Source organism: Drosophila montana, unplaced genomic scaffold (assembly GCF_035044405.1).
Source record: "Drosophila montana isolate Dmon_TW-CO22-7 unplaced genomic scaffold, ASM3504440v1 contig_2592_1, whole genome shotgun sequence".
Taxonomy (NCBI): domain Eukaryota; kingdom Metazoa; phylum Arthropoda; class Insecta; order Diptera; family Drosophilidae; genus Drosophila; species Drosophila montana.
The window spans coordinates 280,546-301,843 of NW_026997456.1; the positions used below are offsets into that span (position 1 = coordinate 280,546).

At 38.1% G+C, this 21,298-nt stretch overlaps 4 protein-coding genes and 1 long non-coding RNA gene across 18 annotated transcripts in view; 2 read left to right on the forward strand and 3 right to left on the reverse strand.

Moving 5' to 3' along the window:
• Window positions 1–13,698, reverse strand: part of Spn (Spinophilin) — a 48,886-nt gene extending 35,188 nt beyond the window's left edge. For 6 of the 11 annotated variants that reach the window (XM_064683390.1, XM_064683396.1, XM_064683395.1 and 3 more), the window contains exons 1-2: window positions 12,883–13,696; window positions 5,047–5,402 (exon numbers count right to left, since the gene is read on the reverse strand). The gene's annotated coding sequence lies outside the window, so the exon portion shown is untranslated. Of the gene's footprint in view, window positions 1–5,046; window positions 5,403–12,882 lie in introns of all 11 variants that reach the window. The other 5 variants (XM_064683394.1, XM_064683392.1, XM_064683397.1 and 2 more) reach the window with 4 other exon arrangements.
• LOC135429173 (uncharacterized) lies at window positions 842–3,025 on the forward strand. 2 transcript variants are annotated; one of them, XR_010436381.1, is made up of 3 exons: window positions 842–1,422; window positions 1,479–1,764; window positions 2,774–3,025. It is a non-coding gene; the product is annotated as an uncharacterized LOC135429173 (long non-coding RNA). The 2 variants fall into 2 exon arrangements; XR_010436380.1 differs by having other exon boundaries at window positions 1,489–1,764.
• LOC135429111 (superkiller complex protein 8-like) lies at window positions 3,516–4,451 on the reverse strand. The gene has a single exon (XM_064683310.1). The coding sequence runs from the start codon at window positions 4,449–4,451 to the stop codon at window positions 3,516–3,518; it is 936 nt and encodes a 311-aa protein (XP_064539380.1).
• A 393-nt stretch (window positions 13,699–14,091) lies between the features above and the next one.
• Window positions 14,092–15,297, forward strand: LOC135429117 (osteopetrosis-associated transmembrane protein 1). Its single transcript, XM_064683322.1, has 3 exons — window positions 14,092–14,461; window positions 14,518–14,702; window positions 14,758–15,297. Exons 1-3 carry the CDS (start codon window positions 14,137–14,139, stop codon window positions 15,118–15,120), a joined length of 873 nt encoding a protein of 290 aa, XP_064539392.1. The 5' UTR covers window positions 14,092–14,136; the 3' UTR covers window positions 15,121–15,297.
• A 68-nt stretch (window positions 15,298–15,365) lies between these two features.
• Window positions 15,366–20,967, reverse strand: LOC135429116 (uncharacterized). 3 transcript variants are annotated; one of them, XM_064683320.1, is made up of 6 exons: window positions 19,671–19,744; window positions 16,856–17,403; window positions 16,441–16,793; window positions 16,314–16,378; window positions 16,170–16,241; window positions 15,366–16,110 (listed from the first exon to the last, which is right to left on the reverse strand). In XM_064683320.1, the coding sequence occupies exons 1-6, from the start codon at window positions 19,699–19,701 to the stop codon at window positions 15,428–15,430; spliced, it is 1,752 nt and encodes a 583-aa protein (XP_064539390.1). In that variant the 5' UTR covers window positions 19,702–19,744; the 3' UTR covers window positions 15,366–15,427. The 3 variants fall into 3 exon arrangements, with proteins under 3 accessions (XP_064539390.1, XP_064539389.1, XP_064539388.1); XM_064683319.1 differs by lacking the exon at window positions 19,671–19,744 and adding an exon at window positions 20,827–20,967 and having other exon boundaries at window positions 16,170–16,378; XM_064683318.1 differs by having other exon boundaries at window positions 16,170–16,378.
• Window positions 20,968–21,298: the final 331 nt, after the last annotated feature.

The window sequence follows — 21,298 nt, forward strand, 5'->3', positions numbered from 1 at the left end:
CAGATTATTCTAGAGGGAAAACCATGAATAAAAAGCCAAGCCTCGCAAAAATCGGATGAGATTTGACCGAGTTATAGGCATGGGAAGTTTGGACCCATGTCTATATACGAATCTTGGGGTAAGATTTTGACATGAAATTCGACTAAAAAATTGGTGTTCAGATTTGAATGCCAGATTATTCTAGAGGGAAAGCCATGAATAAAAAGCCAAACCTCGCAAAAATCGGATGAGATTTGACCGAGTTATAGGGAAATTCGCTAAAAAATATGTGTTCAGATTTGAATGCCAGATTATTCTAGAGGGAAACCAGAAAAAAACCAACCTCGCAAAATCGGATGAGATTTGACCGAGTTATGGCATGGGAAGTTTGACCCATGTCTATATACGAATCTTGGGGTAAGATTTTGACATGAAATTCGACTAAAAAATAGACGTTCAGATTTGAATGCCAGATTATTCTAGAGGGAAGGCCATGAATAAAAAGCAAAACCTCGCCAAAATCGGGTGAGATTTGACCGAGTTATGGGAATGGGAAGTTTCGACCCATGTCTATATACGAATCTTGGGGTAAGATTTTAACATGAAATTCGACTAAAAAATATGTGTTCAGATTTGCATGCCAGATTATTCTAGAGGGAAAGCCATGAATAAAAAGCCAAGCCTCGCAAAAATCGGATGAGATTTGACCGACTCATAGGCATGGGAAGTTTGGACCCATGTCTATATACGAATCTTGGGGTAAGATTTTGACATGAAATTCAAATAAAAAATTGGGGTTCAGATTTGAATGCCAGATTATTCTAGAGGGAACACCATGAATAAAAAGCCAAACCTCGCAAAAATCGGATGAGATTTGACCGAGTTATAGGCATGGGAAGTTTGGACCCATGTCTATATACGAATCTTGGGGTAAGATTTTGACATGAAATTCGACTAAAAAATAGACGTTCAGATTTGAATGCCAGATTATTCTAGAGGGAAGGCAATGAATAAAAAGCAAAACCTCGCCAAAATCGGGTGAGATTTGACCGAGTTATGGGAATGGGAAGTTTGGACCCATGTCTATATACGAATCTTGGGGTAAGATTTTAAAATGAAATTCGACTAAGAAATAGATGTTCAGATTTGAATGCCAGATTATTCTAGAGGGAAAACCATGAATAAAAAGCCATACCTCGTAAAAATCGGATGAGATTTGACCAAGTTATGGGAATGGGAAGTTTAGACCCATGTCTATATACGAATCTTGGGGTAAGATTTTGACATGAAATTCGACTACAAAATATGTGTTCAGATTTGAATGCCAGATTATTCTAGAGGGAAAACCATGAATAAAAAGCCAAAACTCGCAAAAATCGGAGGAGATTTGACCGAGTTATAGGCATGGGAAGTTTGGACTATATGTCCAATTCGAATCTTGGGGTAAGATTTTAACATGAAATTCGACTAAGAAATAGATGTTCAGATTTGAATGCCAGATTATTCTAGAGGGAAAACCATGAATAAAAAGCCAAGCCTCGCAAAAATCGGATGAGATTTGACCGACTCATAGGCATGGGAAGTTTGGACCCATGTCTATATACGAATCTTGGGGTAAAATTTTGACATCAAATTCAAATAAAAAATTGGGGTTCAGATTTGAATGCCAGATTATTCTAGAGGGAACACCATGAATAAAAAGCCAAACCTCGCCAAAATCGGATGAGATTTGACCGAGTTATAGGCATGGGAAGTTTGGACCCATGTCTATATACGAATCTTGGGGTAAGATTTTGACATGAAATTCGACTAAAAAATAGACGTTCAGATTTGAATGCCAGATTATTCTAGAGGGAAGGCCATGAATAAAAAGCAAAACCTCGCCAAAATCGGGTGAGATTTGACCGAGTTATGGGAATGGGAAGTTTGGACCCATGTCTATATACGAATCTTGGGGTAAGATTTTGACATGAAATTCGACTAAAAAATAGATGTTCAGATTTGAATGCCAGATTATTCTAGAGGGAAAACCATGAATAAAAAGCCAAATCTCGCAAAAATCGGATGAGATTTGACCGAGTTATGGGAATGGGAAGTTTAGACCCATGTCTATATACGAATCTTGGGGTAAGATTTTGACATGAAATTCGTTTACAAAATATGTGTTCAGATTTGAATGCCAGATTATTCTAGAGGGAAAACAACGAATAAAAAACCAAACCTCGCAAAAATCGGATGAGTTTTGACCGAGTTATAGGCATGGGAAGCTTGGACCCATGTCTATATACGAATCTTGGGGTAAGATTTTGACACGAAATTCGACTAAGAAATGGATGTTCAGATTTGAATGCCAGATTATTCTAGAGTGAAAACCATGAATAAAAAGCCAAACCTCGCAAAAATCGGATGAGTTTTGACCGAGTTATAGGCATGGGAAGTTTGGACCCATGTCTATATACGAATCTTGGGGTAAGATTTTGACACGAAATTCGACTAAGAAATGGATGTTCAGATTTGAATGCCAGATTATTCTAGAGGGAAAACCATGAACAAAAAGCCAATCCTCATGAAAATCGGTTGAGTTTTAAGGGAGCTGTGCGAATGGGACTTTTTGACCCAAGTCTATGTACAAATGTTAAGGGTAAGATTTTGACTAAAAAATATGTAGTCAGATTTGAATGCAAGATTATTTCAGATATATATATATATATACAGCGTGGATATATAAAGTTTCCATTTCTTTTCGATCGATTTATTATGTGTTTGGCAGTTACTATTTTATTTGACTTTACAGATATCTGGTCAAGAGAACTATGCATGCTCTGACCCGTGACAAATTTTCGCGTAGACAAGACTAGGCAACAGCAAACAGCAGTTCACAGATTTCACTACTCAAGATGTTTTGATAGACGTAGAGCTAACAACTGCAAATGAACGCAAGCAAAACAAGTCGCCGCCGTTGGTTGTTCTTGTTAGACAAATGATGCCAATTAAACGGTGGGAAAACGAGTTGGCAAAAGAGTCTGCACGCTTGTCGCCGCCTCAAGTGGGTTCTACTTTGTGGGTTGCGCTGAGTGTGGGGAGACTGGAAAACGTTGAATGCTGAATATAATGCGAGTCAAGGATGCAGTCACTGGCCGACTTGCCAATTGAAGTCATTAATCTCGCAGACAGCCACGGCAATATCATACATGTGACAGCAAATCGAACGAGGCATGCATGCATCAAAGGATGCGACGCTTAATTGAAATAACTGAAGCAATCAGAGGCGTATAGAAGATATGCAAGATATCCAGTTTAACATTGTGCCAAATCCTGACTTATGAGACTGGGACAACTTACACTCTACAACAAACCAAGCCAAGGGTGGAGTTGCTGGCCTTAAAACAGAAAATTGGTCAACTTTTTAGCTAGCTAACCAGGATAAGGCTAATAGTGGAGCCTAGATCCAGAAAACAATAACTTGAAACGTGCTTTTTTTTCGCAACGCATACAACATATTCTACATCTATAATTTCAAATAATAAAACACATGTCTAAACTAGCATCATTTCCCTATTACCCAGGCAGTAGTATATGTTAAGGCCCTTTCCGTCACCGACAAAGCTGATCTTGTTGCTCAGCTTATTGAAAGCGACGTCCCACAGATTCGAATTGGTGGTGCACACAAAGGACAGAGAGCACTTTGTTGATCTGACGTCCCACAGCTTGATGGAACCATCGGAGGCGCCGCTGACAAACCGCAAACCGTCTGGCGACACAGCCACGGACATAACGAAGGCGTCGTGACCGGCGAGGCTTTCACGCAATCTTCCGCTGGGTAAATCAATGAGTTTGATGGTCTTGTCATCGCAGGCAGCCAACGCATGACGCATGCAGGGATCATACACCAGCCTTCGCATGGGCTTCTTATAGTTCCTGCGACGTAAAATCTGCCCGGTGGCGCCATCGAGCAATGTGAAGTTCCCGGCATAATCGGTGGCGCCAACTAAGCGCTGATCCCCGCTAATGGCCAGGCCCAATACGTTTTCGCAGCGATGTGTGTCATAATTATGCTGCAGCTTCCCGACGGACGTGTCGTACTTGTAAATGTGTCCACTGCCGGAGCCCGCATAGACGCAATCGTTGCTCCGACCAAAAGCAGTTGACCAAATGTTACTCACTTGACTGTGACTGTGACTAACCCTGGGCAAGCGCACGCCCCCCTCAATGTTAAGCAGCATCAGACTGCCATCCATAGACACAGCAGCTATGCAACTGCTGTCCGGACTGAGCGCCACATTATGTATTCCAAGGCATTCGGGCAGCTGGTGGCTGTACTCATGTGGGAACTCATTCTCCTCGCTTGGTGATATGTGAACGATATTCAGCTGCGGCTTGATGCCGCCAGTAATAACAAACTCCTTTGGCCTTAGCTTGGCTAGTGTGAGTTCATCATCGTCTATCGAACTATTGTCATTTTGTTCGGGCATGATGAGGCCCCATGCACAGCACCACACTCTGTTTTCTGGTTCTTTTTCGATGCTGATGGTTTTTGTTGTTTCCATGTTGCTGTTCCGATTTCCCTTAATGTCTATTCTCTTGTTTGTTTTAATTGTTGACTGCTTTTTTCACTCTTAGCTAACGCCTGCCTAGATACTCCCAATAAACTCAAAAAGTCTGCCAATATGCAAATCGGACATATTGGCAATTGCCAAGCAACCGCCGTACCCAGAAGGGCCTCCCAAGAGGATGCAAAAGGATTGGGCTTGGCATATTAAACAAAGTCTACGAAAATGTCGGCAGAAAACAATTAGTGACAGCTCTGGTTGCCTTAATACCTTACAAATGCACAGTAAGAGATAAACGATACCTAGTCTTGCGCCAAGGAGTAAACAAGACTTGTTGCAGTCGCCATCCTGCGCACCTTTCTATGTAATAAATTTGTCAGGCTTAAACAGTCAATCAGATAAAATTTAATTGATTGACTCATTCAAGTTATCTTTCCTCGAAAATACCGCGTACACAATTCTAAAATAAAACCCCACTGCATACCCCAGGTGATCTCTAGTCATGCAATATACTCACCTTTTCTTGTTACAAGTTCCTTTGTCCTGGTGTTTGTTGAAGTGGTAGCTTTGGAGTCGACTCTAGTTTTGAATATACCCAACAACAACTAACAGCAAATAACACTTGACACCTTTAACATTGCTGTGTTGGTTGCGCTGTTCCCAGTTGGTGACCCACGTGATGGTGGCAACCGCTGTTACTGCTGCTGCTGCTGTCCCACCTAGTCGTCTCAACTGAACTCAAGCGTGGAGAGAGCGTCGAATTCGTTGTAGTTGTTTTTTTTTTTTTCGTATTTTTGCTGTTAGCCAATCAACCCACCGCTGGCCCAAGCATTTTGCGTATTTTGCTTTTGTGCAAGATGTAAATGCAAATTTCTGCAAAACAAAACAAAACAAAAAATTGTAATTTCTGCATGCAGTCGAACAAAACTGCGCCCGACGGTCATTCAACCGCAAAGCAAACAGCCTGAAAAGAATTGCCACATTATATATCTGCGCCCAAAAATGGCATTTATTATTATTTTTTTTGTTTAGCTCTTTCGTCTTGACTTGCCTTGTCTTAAAAACGAAGGTAAAGCAGTTCAAACGGAAGCCATTTGTTCCCGCCGCGGCTAGCTCAGTGGAGCACTGCGATCGGACGTTGAATGCCTGAGGCGGAGAAGCCAGCAGCACACAGGCGCACAGCATGGAGAGAAAGTGCTGCAAATTGTTATACAAGACGCGTTGACGCCTCACGGACAGCCTACCAATAAGTTAAAACAACAATGACAACAAATTTGAATAGCAACCGTTTTCGAGTAGGTCACAAAACTAAAATATTTATTAATTAAAAATATGTTGCGTTAAGCGATTACGTTAAATCAATACCAAATGAACACACTTTATCACTCGCAGTAGGAGATGATGGACTACATCAATAGCATACATACAAACAAGCTTTAGTTATATTACATACATGGCCTGGAATCATCTTCAGTTTCCGTCTGACTTGCTTCGGACAGAAATCACCATAAAAGTTCATGAACAAGTTGCTAACTGGGTATGCCATAAAAAGTCAGCATGACTATGAGGCAAACAACTAGAACAGAACCAGAGAGATCCGAAGAGACGCAGAGCCACACACCTTGTTAGGGCCACAACATTAAAGCATAATAATATAAGGCCTTCAAAGTAATTTACAAGACTCATCAGTTCCCTCATTACAACCTCAAGTTACATACCACCACAAAAAAACATGGCTTTAACTGATAAACACAACATGTTTTGTTGGTGCAAAAAAGACAAAAACAAGTGCCTTAAATTGTAAACAACAAACGTAACATTCAAAGAAAACATTTCAAAATCAGTGAATTGGCCAGCGGCCTTTATGTGAACACAACTCCAACATAAAAGACGACTGCAAAACTATATTGAAACTCTAAACAAAAAAGTCAGAGTCCGATTATGATATAAGGCAATCAACGCGTTGCTGTTTCTTTTCGATGTTAATTAACGTATCTGTGTTGACATTAAACAAAAGATAAACACATAGCATATCGGGCCGAATCGGGGGAAAGGCGTTCGCTTCAATAGGAAATAGTCAAGCATTAGATAAATATGTGGAAAATTAAATAAAATTGTCAAATTAACTTCAATCTCAATTAAAATATGTATGTTAAATGTAATTTGGCACGTGATTCACCTGTTTCGCAAATTTACTCACATAAGGGCAAATTGTAGAAAAATAATTGGAAAAGTGATGCCGGACTAGGAGATACCCTAAACCTTCTTCTACCAAAACCAGAAACAATTTCATTTATGGAACTACCGCCACGGTGTGTGTGTATCTTAATCGATCTTAAATCAAATTGTGCAATTGAATATTCCTTAACGAAAATAGAGTTAAACTTGCTAACTCTACCTCTTAAAATCTAAGAGACATGTTTAAATAAAAACGGGATTTCTATATTGATTGTTATCGAATGTTTAGATTCTAGGCAAGTTGATGATTTACACTAGGTACTATCTGGTCCTAGGAGGATCTTCGTTCATATAGGGTTATATATATACAAATAAAGGATTTGACATCCGTTTCTGGTATACGGACTGTTTATGCAAACGAAACTCTAAGAGAATGCCCAACATGATTTATGAAATCTCCAATCGAAATCACAAACTTAATATTTCATCCTTCATCTATCTCTTTTTCTCTATCATTTTTAGTTCCCCTCTTTTCACGTGCTGCAGCTGAACGAACTCACGAATTTCCTCATAAATTACATCGTTTAGACCAGGTTAATTTAAACATCGTTTCGTTTACCATAAATTACTTGCGCGTTGTACCATGTAAGTGTTTTATTAAACGTGAGCATGGCAGCAATGCAATCTAAATTAACTGCAAATAGCTAAATAACCAAGTGCGAATCGATAGAAACAAAAAAAATGCAAGTAGAGAATCAAAAAATAGAGGGTACAGGGTACAGCACCCCAGAATAGTAACTCGGTGCTACCTATTTAACAAACTAAAAAACTCGAATCTAGATCTTAAAGTAATTATGAAATCGAAAAAAAAAACTTAATAAATTAGCAGCACATACACAGAGTAGAGCATAAAACAAAATCGCAGTTGCAATTTTAACAAGCAAGAGGTTCTATTCGGGAACTCCCGACTAGGGGATACCCTGAACCCTCTTCTTCCGACAGGCGATAGGTATAAAATGAAAAATACTTGATATATAGTATATACTATTCTAGAAGCTACATATCAAGTTTGGTGACTCTAGCTCATATTATTTGCCGAAATTGCTCAAAAAACAGGATTTCGATATCGATTTTTATCGATTACTTGGAAACGGGGCAAGTTATCGAACATCGGAAACAAACTCGATCTGCGCGGGCACTAGGAGGACCTACAGCAAGTCTCTAGCGCTTACAGGTTCTGAGATCCTTGCGTTCATACATACGGACGGACAGACGGACGGACGGACAGACAGATGGACATGGCTAGATCGACTCGACTGTTGATGCTGATCAAGAATACATACATATATATACTTTATGGTGTCGGAGATGCTTCCTTCTGCCTGTTACATACATTTGCACAAATACATAATACCCTTTTTACCCATTTTTAATGGGTTCAGGGTATAATTATGGAATTCAAAGACACACTTATGTGTGCTTTGCGCTTGCAGCCACGTGTCTTGCTGATATAACCACACGTTTCCCTTAATAACTTCTGTGTTTCTTAACCGATCTTGAATACATTTTGTACAGTAGATCTTATTTTGCTATAAAATATACGTATATTCGCATAAGGCAACAGTTATGAATTGTGGCTTTAATTAAAATATTTCATTTGCGACAGACGGACGTGACTAGACCGGCTCGGCTATGGATGCTAACTAAGAATTTATACACTTTATGGGGTCGGAGATCTTTAGTTCTGACTGTTACATACATGTGCACAAACCCATTACACTTTTTCAAACCATTTTTAATGGGTTCATGGTATAAAAAGTGAGTTAGTTAACTATTGTTTACCCACAAACTGTCTTGAGATGGCGCGACTTTTCATGACTTAATGCTTGGGCAGCAGTTGGCGGAATGTAACAAAGAACCTGACACTAATAGGACTTCCTTCCTTTTCAACCAGATAAGCGCTTTCGTTGACTCGCAGGACTGTGTCTACTTACAGACGGAAATAGTCAGATTGACTCGGCTAAGAATTATTACCAAGATGGCCTAAAAGTGGCCCTATTTTGCAATAGTTCAAAATTGAAAGCGAAAGGTTGCCGAAGCAACATCGAAATAAAAGATGATGCACTCTCTGTGTAACACAAAGTGAGAGCGTGACAGCGTCAAACGCAATTATAAGGCAAAATCGCATTTTAGCGTATCTATTAAATTTGTACGCTCCGGGCAACAATCAATAAAATTACAATTACAACAAAAGCGATGAAAAATAAGAAATAAATATTGATCTTCATTAAATCTGCTTGTTAAATTTGACAAATTGCTTCGTAATTTTCGTAAGACATGGAGATCAGGAATTGCTCTTATAAAGTGTATACGATAATTGCTACGACCGACAACGTTTAGGTTTAGAACTCTGTTTGTCTTCGACCCCTTCTCCATTGAAATACTTAATCAAACATTGCCGCAACATCTTAACTTGGCTGTACTTCTGGGTAGTTGGCACCAATTATAATCGAAAAATTGCAAACAGTAGCCCGACAATAGTCGTGATGTCTGCTGCGGCGGAGATTTCCAATAATCATTAGTGTCTGTGACTAAGGCAGCTGTCAAACACTTGTCTTATCAACAGAGCATATTGTAGGCACATATTTAAATCAATTTCCCAGTTTTTTTGCTGCTTGTTTAATGGCCTATCAACAGCTCAATGCTAATTAATGACAATCTAATCAGTTTCTTTATTATTTTGCATTTAATAAGCACCTTTAAGCTCGAACCTGCACTTTTCTTTCGAATTCATTTGTTTTTCAGTCGTAATATTCTGCAATATCGCCCTGTTATTATATCGATTTCTTGAATTTTGAAGGGCGCTTTAAAAAGTTTGTCATTCCTTTTAGAATAGCCAATTTTAAGATGAGAGAAAATTAATTCTAAAGAAAAATATTGATGTATTATAACACGTACATATTTCGCCATTATAAATATAAAGTGACTGAGACCGATTGTAGATGGATCTGAACGTGACAAATGCAAGCGCAGAATCAAGTTACCGTGACCAGGAGTAAAAAGTAGGAGATGAGAATATGGGTGGAGAGAGAGTGCAAAGTTGAGTCAACCTTAAGCACACACTTTAGATTTTTCCTCTGTGTTCTACTGTACTTAACAGAAGCTTCACTTTACTTTAAAGAAAAAGGCACGAAACACATGCCAAAACGAATGGCGAAAAGAAGCCAAGGAACAACCCTCACAAAATGCATTGCGAAATGCATAAGCTAAGACGATGGACGCTAGGATGCAGAGCACAATGAGAAAATCGCATTATAAGCGTCGGCAAATACAGGCAAAACGGAGCAACAACAGTGGTAAAGTAGACAAAGACAATAACAGAATAACAGAAACCCCCCCCCCCTTTACAACCATAATACAATAGCAAAACACACCCCGCCCCTCCCACCCTCCCCCGCTCTACATCCATTCACCCTTGCGCAACGGAATGTCATGAGCAACGATTTTGTCATTATGTAAGTGGCGACGTTTTAGCCAAGTCTACCCCAACAAACCTGCTCTCCTGCACAGCCTCTCAGTCTGTCTCTCTCTCTCTCTCTCTCTCTCTCTCTCTTTATTTTGCTCTCGCTCCCTCTCTTTTAGTGTTGGCTCCTGCTGGATTTCAAAATGGGAAATTCAATAAAGTAAAAGCCCAGCAGCAACTTTCAAAGCTGAGCATCCCGTCATGCACTTTTCACCGTTTTTGGGGTTAATTTTGCACACACATGAATGCATGCTCATCCGGTCGGGTGCCAAATGGAGCTAATGAACGCACAGCTGAAATTGACTGACCTTCCAAAATTTAACATAGCCAATTTACTCAAATATGACCAATTTATGGCCACACCACACACACACCCTTACAAAAGGTCAACCAGAGCCAGGCTGCTGCGAATTAGCTTCTATGGTCAAAAAAAACTGAATGATTTAGTTAAAAAAAATTATAAGGCAATCTCTTAATCCGCTCTTTGCACTTGAAGGGCATCCGAGCTTAGTAGGAGACATATTGTTCTGTTGCGATATTATCTTTAGAACCAGCATTGTGCAATGGCATTCATTGTTGTCTGCTTCTTGTGTGTGGGCCCTGAGAATGGCGTGGCTGCATTCAAGTAATGCCATGCAGCATACAGTTGGCACCTCATTCTTGCCAGTTGCCAGTTGTCTCAACAGTTGCCACGGTTGCTTAACATTGCCTCATTTAATTCAAAGCAAGTAAATTTCAATAGACAAGTGAACAGACAAATGTGTTGCCCAAAAGCGGCAACACAGGGTTAGGCACTTGGAACACCCGTTAGTTGCTGGCAAGAACCTGGACGCATTCTCGACCCTGGCCATAGCCCTTGCTTTGGCTTTTATATGATTTTTTGCCGTTTCCACTCAAATATCTGCAGAATTCGTTGTCTAAATTAAGACGATTTTCGGTAATGGTAATTGGGATATTGTGGGATTACATACATCCACAATATTATAATTCTATCTGCCTATCTATCTATTCTATCTAACTAGATGATCTGGTAATAATAAATATATAATAAATAATATAAATATATAAAGTTGAGTTCATCTACTTTTTGAGCTTTTTATATTTGGAAGTCGTGTTCCACTAATTAATGGGCGCCAGCGTAGGCGAACGCTTAACGTTCACCTTACCTCCACGTTTGTCGACAAATTTGAAAGCTTTAAAACCAGCGACAAATTTAGAAAAACTAATTCTAGAAACGATCGGCAAGTCGCCGCAAATCTATAAATAAAAAATATTTATAAAATACAAAAGACAACCCTAGATTTACATATGTACAGGCGCAGACCCCATCCCAGAATTAACCTCAGGTCCCCAGAAACTGGGGGTGAAGTAGAGAGAAGCCAATAAAATCAAGTAGTCGAGTGTGCCCGACTGGAAAATTCCCTGTAACTCTCAGTCAAACTAATTTATTGGATTTTAGCACTAATCTTTGAGATTACAAAATCTTAAAAAATATAGCCCAACACACAACTTCATGCATATTGAAAATAGAAAATTGTGGGGTCTGACATGTCTTCTTCTACCTGGCACATACATTTTCACAAAACTCCCTTTTAGAAATTTTTAATGAGTGAAGGAAAGAACAAGACAGCAGCCGCTGCTGACATCGACGCCGTCACAACTGTTTCTACTTCTGCACACAAAGGCGAAAAAACAACAAGAAGAGTAGCATAAAAGCAAAAGCAACTGAGACAGCGACTTTGAAAAGGAGGCATTGAAATTAATATAGTTTGTAACCAGAATTTCTCACTAAAAATAAACAAAGAGTTCTTAGTGAGTGGACATGACTACGAAAAGAGCATCTTATTATGGGGTTTTAAGCATACAAACATATGTACATGCAATAACATACACATATGTGCATACATCTATACAGATATTATGTCGACTTTTGAAACTAAAAACAATGTGGCCTCCACACATACATACACACTCGCGACTGACTGAAATTTTGTTGCGGAAATAAAATGTAATTGGAGTCTCTGTTGCATATTTGCATAAATCGGACCCAGCAGAAAACACGATAAGCAAGCAGAGCAGCGCGAAGATCCATAAAAACAACAGAGCGATAACAAATCATAACCAAAAGAAAACGGACAAACGCCTTAGACAACAGCAAGAACAACAGCAAAAGCGAAAGCTAAAGATTGTCGGACTTTTATGTTTGTTTTTTCGCAACTCTCTGTCCCTATCTCTCACTCTCTTTCTCTCGGGCTATGTTGATCAACGGGTTCTCGCTCTAACACAAGAGCGAGACTTGATGTTGGGAGCATTGATGTTGTTTGACCAAATTCTGCACAAGTCAAACTAAAAACCAGTTATTATACGACTGCAAGCCGTAGTGGTACACGAAAAAGGAGCAATGCTATATGCCCAGTAACTGTAAATGTAATGTGTCAGCTTTTGGCCAGGTGTCCCAAGGCGGCAAGCAGCAAGCAGCTGTTCGATCAGTTGCCAAGAAAATATATTGAATTGAAGGTGCATTTTGAATGCGTTGCTTGCTAATTTTGCTTCTGCGCAGTGTGACCAGGCGCTAACGAATGAACAGAAGCGTCTAAGATGGCACTATACGATTTCTTGTCATTTGTTTTTAATATTATTTGATTTACGCACCTATCACAGTTTTGTGTGCTATGGAGCAACAACAATAATTATAGTTGGTTGCACTGTAGAAATTCGCCGACACACACACACACACACACCCCAAATTCGTTTGTATGTATGCATATGCAAAGTTCAACTCCGGCGCAGCAGCTCTCGCTCAATCTCTATCCACGCACATTCGACGCCACCTTTTTACATTTCATTTGTTTTTTTTTCGCAAAAGGAGTGGCGTCTACATTCACGGCTTAGCTTTTGCTTCTTTGGCACTTACATTTATACATGTACTCATGCACATGCACAATGCATAATTATTTTGTAGCACTTTTTCTTTTCGACATGTTCCTTTGCAAATATTCAACTTAATTTTGCGTATTCCTTTTACGCGCTGTTTTTCAGATCTGACAACAGTTATGTATACACGAATTTATGTGATTTAAAATTAGCGTTTAAAACGAATAGAAGAGATTACTCGTATTGAAATAATAGTTAATATCGGATCGGCTTTAATTTATTATTTTGTCTTTTTATTTGTATCCGTAGGAACGCATGTAGGTGTGTCGTTTAAGCAAATATTTTTCCCAACTCTATTGCGCAGCTCGCTGGGAGCCCCTTAACAGGAGGTTGGTCCCCCTTAATTTCACAAGCACACAAATATATTGGTTTGTTAAATACGATTTTCGCACTTCCTTATCAAGAAATTTTAACAATTCGGCTTGCGCGCTCACAAAATACACGTCCGTCGCGGCAATATAAAAATTTTCGCATGAACAAAGAAAACTTCACTCCCGTCCAACTCGCTTCACATTATCACGCGCCGACGACTCGTTCACAACTAACTGTATCTATGCAAGCTCATTCAAAATGGATATAAACGAGTGCAAAAATGAGCAGGAGAGAGCAAGAAAAAGAATTAACATTCGATTAACAGTAGTAAACAGCAGAGAGAGAGACAAGAGAGAGTAGAATACTTTTATAAATGTACAACCTTCATCAGAAAAATAAGTAAATAATAATTAGCTTTGTAGCTATGAATACGAAACAACAGAATAAAAATATCGCTCATAATTCTAACTTTCGTAGTATTTACATTAGTATTCTGTAATTATTTTAAAACATTTCCTGCAGACAGATAACATGTTAACAGCAATGCAAAATCTGTTAGGCGCTGTTAACATAGATATTTTGAGTGACCATATCACGCATGAATTTAAGCTAGTTCACCAGTGAACATCCATATTTAAAGCAATATCCATTTGCCTTACGATGAGAAACATATTTTTATTAATTATTGTATGCTGCATAACGCTTGCAGCTCAGTCAAAAAATTGTGTTGACTTGTTACGCGAACTGGCAAACGCACAGCAACATTTCGTTTACTGCAACACACGGCATGCCGTTCCAGACCATCCTAAGGATGAACGCCTTTGCATTGCATGCAATCAAAAGTATAGCGAAATGGCGAGCAGTTACGATACGCTGATGAAAAATGAAAATTGTTCCAAAATTTACATGGATTCCGATCGTATGAATATCGTATTTACAACACAGAACGTACTTAAGGGACTCTGGAATCGAGCCTCTTGTGAAGGTGAGTCTGACTAATCCAAATGTGACGCACATTAAAAATTCTTATTATTTATGTAGAGTGTTTCAAAGGCAATAACTCAGATAACTTTCAAGAACTGTACCTGAGTCTCTCGAGCTGCTTGGAGGTTAACAAAGGCAGCGAGTGCACCAATTGTCTACTTAAATACATAACAATAAACGATTTCTATAAGAATTTAGACCAGAAAAGCAATGGCAAAGTATGCTTTGATATGCAGGACGTGGTATGTAGTGGTCCAGCTTTCTTTGTTTGCTTTTCTAACATCTTTTGCTTCTCAGATGAATCGCACGCGTGTGCTGTGGTCCAAGGATCTTAAATGCTGCCAGCGTGAGGTGAAAATGACAGCATTCCTAACCAGCGTCGCAATCGTGGCAGTGCTGCCCATTCTTCTGTTCTACAGCGCTGCCTTTGTGTTAACCAAACGGCGGGAGGCCAATCACGGGCTGCTCAACGAGCAAGAGCCCGAACTGGATGCGCCATCTACATCAGCTATCATTACCGCTGCCATCCTATCGACGCAAACTGAGCCGCCAGCTGTATTAGATGCGAGGATTGAGACAATTTCCAATTTGTTGGCACTGAATGATCCCGATTCGTCCAGCGATGATGATCAGCCACTCACAAAGGCAAAAACTAGCTAAGCCGCTCAATCGGAAATCGGCCATGTCATATATATATATATATATAATACAATATGTCCCCTATTTTTATAATTGTCTACGTATGTGATAATCTATTATAATCTATGCAAGCTAATTTATACGATGCAGCATTTTGTGAATCTTACTCAAATATAAAAAAAAATTTGGTAATAATGATTGAGAATCTCTTTAACACTTAACATTACTCTTAAGTATTTGCAATTAACAATGAATATATACAGATTGTTCTTATAAATATACAGATTGTTATTAAACTGTAACTAACAAAAATACCCCAATTTACTAGTTAAACAAGTGTACCCAAGTGTTGTATATCAAAATCACATTCTGCCAAGACCAAGGAATTATATCTTACTATGGACTGTGCCCCTTCTTTGTGATCTTGAAAGCAACTATCATATAAAGATACAGAATTGTCAACGGCGAAGAACATTTGTTTTTGTAACATTTTGGCATCCGTATAATCCGGCTGATTCGAGTTATTTTTAATCAGGTCGATATCTGCTCGAACGACGATATCCTTCTCCTGTAGGTTTCGTATGAATTGCTCTTCATTACATTTTAAAGCTAGAATTGTTGAACAGGCGGCTGTTGAATTTTTATCGATTTCCTCGGTTGCAGCCGGAAAGGCTCCAAATTCATGTCCCAAACTCTCCAAGACGCCCAATTTGGCTTTCAACTGTTCGTTGGCTATTAACAGTTGACGTTCTACCCTATATATATGGTTTACCTGGTTGGCCAAGTCCATGTCCAATCTATCTATTTGACGCAACACCTCGTCTTTTGTTTGGTAGACGCATCGCATCTGGTGCTTACGCACCTTTGCATGTAAACGCAGCAACTGCTCCTCCTCTCCCTGCAGCAGTACATTCAGAGCATATACTTTTTCTAGCCAATAAATTTCCATATCACAAGGAAGATTTAACACTGCCTCCTTTGAGTCCGTGGTATCGAGTCCATTAGCCTCGCCTGGAAATGTACATTATAAAGAGTAAAACTATTGTCTTATTGCAAATGTAGTTCTTTACCAGCAGAATCATGCGCAGGATGTGGCTTGTCCAGGTTCGAGTTCAGTACCTTTGGGCGATGATCCTCAAAATCTTGTGTATTAAGTCTCTTATTTGGTATTTTATCTGGTGCATTTAAGTATGCATCGAGCATATAATTCTTACCCAACTCAAGTTCGCGTTCTCGATGTTTCTCATCTTCGATCTTTAAAATTTGTTGTTCCTTTTGACTAGATGGTAAGTGAGACATATAATAGATATAATAATATATAATAAAAAAGGAAGGACTTACTTCAACAAATATATTTGCCTATTTATGGTTTCGTCTTGAGCTAATATGATATTCATTAGGCGTTCATTTGGATTCAAATTAAAAGGCTGCAGTTGATGTTTACTGCGCTTTGGTAGTGCTGCACCTCCTCGAATTTGGGTATTGCCTGTGACTCCGGCTATACCAGTTTTTTGTTTGCCCCGCCTTCTTCGATATTTATCACTTCGGGAACTGCCCATTGGGCTGCCCATGCCACTGTCCTTATCGGTTGACATTGATAGCATTGAGAACATTTGGTTTTGCTTCTGGTTATAGACGCGCGGTGATGTCTGGAATGCCGACGTACCCCCAAGATATCTCAGCTGGAGCTCACACTGTTTCGAAAGAGCTACATTAAATACAAGATCAATTTATTTTTTTCTGTTTTCTAATCAACCTGATTTTTTGATGGGGTATCCCCAGTCGGTATGACATCCAATAGTCGAGAGCTTCCATCTAAATATTCCTCAAATCGACAGTCCGGCAATTTCTTTACAATCACGTATGCGTGAGGGTTAGTAATACCTTTGCTATTAGAAGTTTGTTCCTTTTCTTTGGTATTTGTTGTTGATGAATTATGGTTTGTGATTTGGCTGGATCTTTCTAATTTGTTGGATATATTATATGGTTTTGCATGTCCATTCTTAGTGATGGATCGCATTTGTTGGAGATCTTGATAATGCAGCAGAGCAATGATCAGATCCGTGCATGTGGTATTTAAATCCACACCCGAGACCCAATGCTTCTCCCCATCAATCGTGATTGACACTGAATCCGCTAAGATTTCCATTGAATCACCTGAATCAGAACCTATCTGGGCGTCACCATTGTGCCAATTGGCTTTGTGGTGTTTTGACAAATTTTCCTGGTTGGAAGTTGGAGCATCGACTGTTATAGACGCTTTTTTCAAGGATGTAGTTTCTTGTTCCAACATAATCGCTGGCACTGAAAAAAGTTAGAAAAAAAAACAAAGATAAACGATTTTTCTTGATTATTAAATATCATATTTATCTACTTATATTAAAGTGTTTGTCCTGATTTATTGACTGGCTTAATAGTAAACGCTATTTACAGCGCACTGTTCAATCCAGTTATACATAAGAACGCGCAAACATAAACGGGGAAAATTATTATTATAATGAATGATTTGATGTAGATTTTTTGGACGAAGTTCTAAGTTTGCAGTTTATCATATTATAATTAATGCATGTTTGTTTTGTATACATGCAAACATGCATGCATGCGTACATGTATATTTCCTGATACCCATATACAGGTACACATATATACATACATACATACACATATATACATGCATGTATGTATGTATGCAATTTTGCATATATAAATATATGCATGCACACATATATGTTTGTGTGCATGCTGTATATATATGTATGCATGTTTGTTTCTATATATATACAATCATGCATACATAAATACGTACATACATATGAACACACATATGTACATACATACATACATGCATGCATACATACAAAAAATACCAGAAAACAAAAATAAGCACTGCACTACTAGCTAAACATGAAAACCTGCAGAGTCTACTTGAATTTTTGAGAATCGAGGAGGAGAGCAGTTGGTAGAAATTCGTTTTATTTAAATTTGCAGCACAACGTCAAATAAGCTTGGTCTGCGTTTGATATTAGAAAACAAACATGCATGCATACACATATACATAAATGCATACAAACATGCACGCATACACTAGCACACACGCCCACACACACACATTCCCATACATGCACACATATATAGAATACTTATATTCCTTCGTAGAAAATACTTGTAATATATATTATGCAAAACTTATTCGACATTTTTCGACAGTGGAATACAACTTAGCAAACTTGCTTGTGTAAAATTTTATAAATTACGTCACCTCATCAAAATCACAGGTGTAAAGGATAACGAAAAAAAAACGAACAAAGTCACGATAAAAGGGTAAATTCGTTTGGCTTCTCAAGTGAATCACAAACACAGTTTGCGCTAGTCGGGAGTGCCCGACTAGGAGATTCCCTGAACCCCGTGCCGAGCTGCCGACACAAACAATCTATCTTATACAACAATCATATACTTTTAACCATTTTGTTCGGATAAAAAATACTTCTTTATTCCTCAATTAAATTGTTATTGATAAAGTGCTTTAGAAAAAAAGAGCTATGGAGACTATACGAATATAGCCGACCTAGGCTCAGGGATTTTTATGCTATATTTATTTATTTTACAGTTAAATCACATACAATTAAGGAGACGGAATCGGCTTTAAATATGGCAAAAAAGAGGCAACCTATATCAAGAGTTTGTCCTGTCTTTTGCATTATAATGCCCATCTTACAAATATATTTGGATACTGGGAACAAATATATAAAAACTGGTATTGGCTATATGTTAGACCTGAGCAGAATTACAAATCCCAGACACCATGGCATTTTGGCATACGGCTCTTTGGTAGCCAGACAGCAGGTTTGGCTTTACCACACCCAAATTGAAGTTTGTTTGGCATTTAAAATAGAAGCACAATAAATGACCAAAGCAATCTACCACATGCATAATAATACAAACTTATATTAGGTCTTGCAATAACCAGCTCTAATGCGTTACTAAGGCTTTTCGAGCCAACAACGTTCAAGGTAAAGAAAAATCTTAACTTCATCACTGCCATTTATAATGGTTAATTATGTTGAATTGTTGGGACCCGCCGGACCCACCACCAGGTACGTGCGCGTGGAATTTGGTTTTGGTTAAGTTGGCAACGATAGAAAGTCAGACGTCAGACTGAATCGTATCAAAGTACGCGCTTGTAGCTTTGGCTCCAACAACATAAAACATTTTCCAAATTATTTTTACCTTTAACTCACTGTTGCTCTGTACCACATTTTAACCAGAGCCTAACCCGGCGCTGAGCTTTGCAGCAAGACAAAAAAAAACTTTGATTTACATAAAAAAGACCATTTAACGGTTCTTTTTTCCCAAAAATTCAGCTTACACAAAAGTTCACGAGCTAAAGCGATTGTTGTTAAAGTTGTTCTTTCGCACTGTTTATTGTCGTTTGACTTTCTATTTAATTTGATTTTATTCCAATATAAGTAACATAATTGCAGTAAATACCGCTTATTATGCTTTTATTGAGCGTTTTGTTCTAGTTTTTATGAGTGTATTATGTTTTCAATACTGAAACTGTATCAACATACATCGCGCTGTGCTTTTTAGATTCTTTCCCATTTACACCTGCTGCTGGCTAGCCGTCAAGCCCAACCAACTCTCTTGGCGTCGTCTCTAAAACTAAAGGCAAAATCGAAAACCAAAAGAAAAAGCTTTCAAGTCTCACGTTCAGCTTGAAGAGAAACTGAGCGCCACCTAAAGAGCTTCAAAGCCAGCCGAGCGCGCAACCAATCGACGCCTGACTTACATACATACATACATACATACATAGGCAGTGGGCCAGCTGAGCTGATTGTGTGCAGCATTCACACAATTAAAGCCATTCATTCCGAAATTTGTGTATTTCTGCTCTCTTCGCTCTCCTACCATCCCGTCGAAGCTCAGTTTTGTAGTTGTTTAACGTAACTGATCTAGACTCGTCCCCTCATCACCTCAGTCTATTTTCTACTGTTTTAGCTGCCGATTGTTTGTTTGCTGCTATGAAAACAAGTTCTGCGCTAACTTACACATGCTGCAACATATTATGAAACTACAGATTCGATTGGATAAACAATAATCACTTCCATGGGAACAGATCAATTTTCTCTCAATTTATACAGCATGAAAATTAAAATTTGCCAAATTTATCTATTATTACACCAAAAATAAAAATTAAATATTATAATTTAACAAAAAACTGTAATTAATACACTATTTGCAAAAAAGTCCGTAACTTACAAAGTTGATCAAAATATTAGTCTTTGTTTTCAAAGCTATTTAAGTGCAACAATTAAATCGTATTTTAACTTGCAAAATGCTTTAATTTTTTACATATTTTCAGGTGTTTAGTTTTTCTTGACAATTTTTTAACCTTTCACTTTCACGAGGCATATTTTCTGTGTTAGGCGTAACTTCTATGTAAGTTACCAAAAATTTTTTAAATTTGACTAAATGTTGTTTTCAGAAAATTTTACCAATCAATAGGTAATGGAAAAATATAACTTTAAAAATGTGTTTTCAAACAAATTCTTTTAGTATTAATTTAGCTCTTAGACTTAAGAATAAAAATGTTCTTGGTCGCGTTAGGCAGAATAAACACCATAAACTTATTTACATAAATATAAGTAAAATAAGCAATAACATTCCACCAAAATATATAATAAATAATGAACGTAAACTCATAATTTTAAAGGTAATTTTACTCACCTCCAATGCTGATGCCAAAATTCACCATACCTTGTCTACTCTTGCTAGAGACAAGAGTATTTTACCTCTCTCTCAGTAATCCAAACGAGCCTCAAACCTGTATTTTGCTTCAGCTTCAACGCTTCACACATTTATAAGCCTGAATATGTATAGCCAAAAAAGTATAAATAAAGATGTGAGAATGAAAGATATTTCTGGCGTCACACAATCACGACGCTCGGCCAAAACTTAAGCAGTTCACTTTAACTATTATTGACTATTATATATACATATGTATAGAATATATCATATTATCAATAAATGAAATAAAATTAAATAATGTGAAAAAATCTGTATTTGAGAAGGTATCCAAACTATTTTCAATCTTTTTTTTTTTTTTCTTTTACCTCAGCTTGTAATAATACTAACAATATGCCTTCATGAAATATTGCATGTAACCATTTTTTAAACCAATATCTATATCTTGAAAACT

Coding starts and splice junctions, on each gene's coding strand:
- LOC135429111 (XM_064683310.1), bottom strand. CDS start 4,451: ATGCCCGAACAAAATGACAATAGTTCGATAGACGATGATGAACTCACA.
- LOC135429117 (XM_064683322.1), top strand. CDS start 14,137: ATGAGAAACATATTTTTATTAATTATTGTATGCTGCATAACGCTTGCA. Junction 14,462..14,517: donor GAATCGAGCCTCTTGTGAAG/GTGAGTCTGACT, acceptor TTATTTATGTAG/AGTGTTTCAAAGGCAATAAC. Junction 14,703..14,757: donor GCTTTGATATGCAGGACGTG/GTATGTAGTGGT, acceptor TTTGCTTCTCAG/ATGAATCGCACGCGTGTGCT.
- LOC135429116 (XM_064683318.1), bottom strand. CDS start 19,701: ATGGGAAAGAATCTAAAAAGCACAGCGCGAT. Junction 16,794..16,855: donor ATACCCCATCAAAAAATCAG/GTTGATTAGAAA, acceptor CTTTCGAAACAG/TGTGAGCTCCAGCTGAGATA. Junction 16,111..16,169: donor TCCTGCGCATGATTCTGCTG/GTAAAGAACTAC, acceptor GTACATTTCCAG/GCGAGGCTAATGGACTCGAT.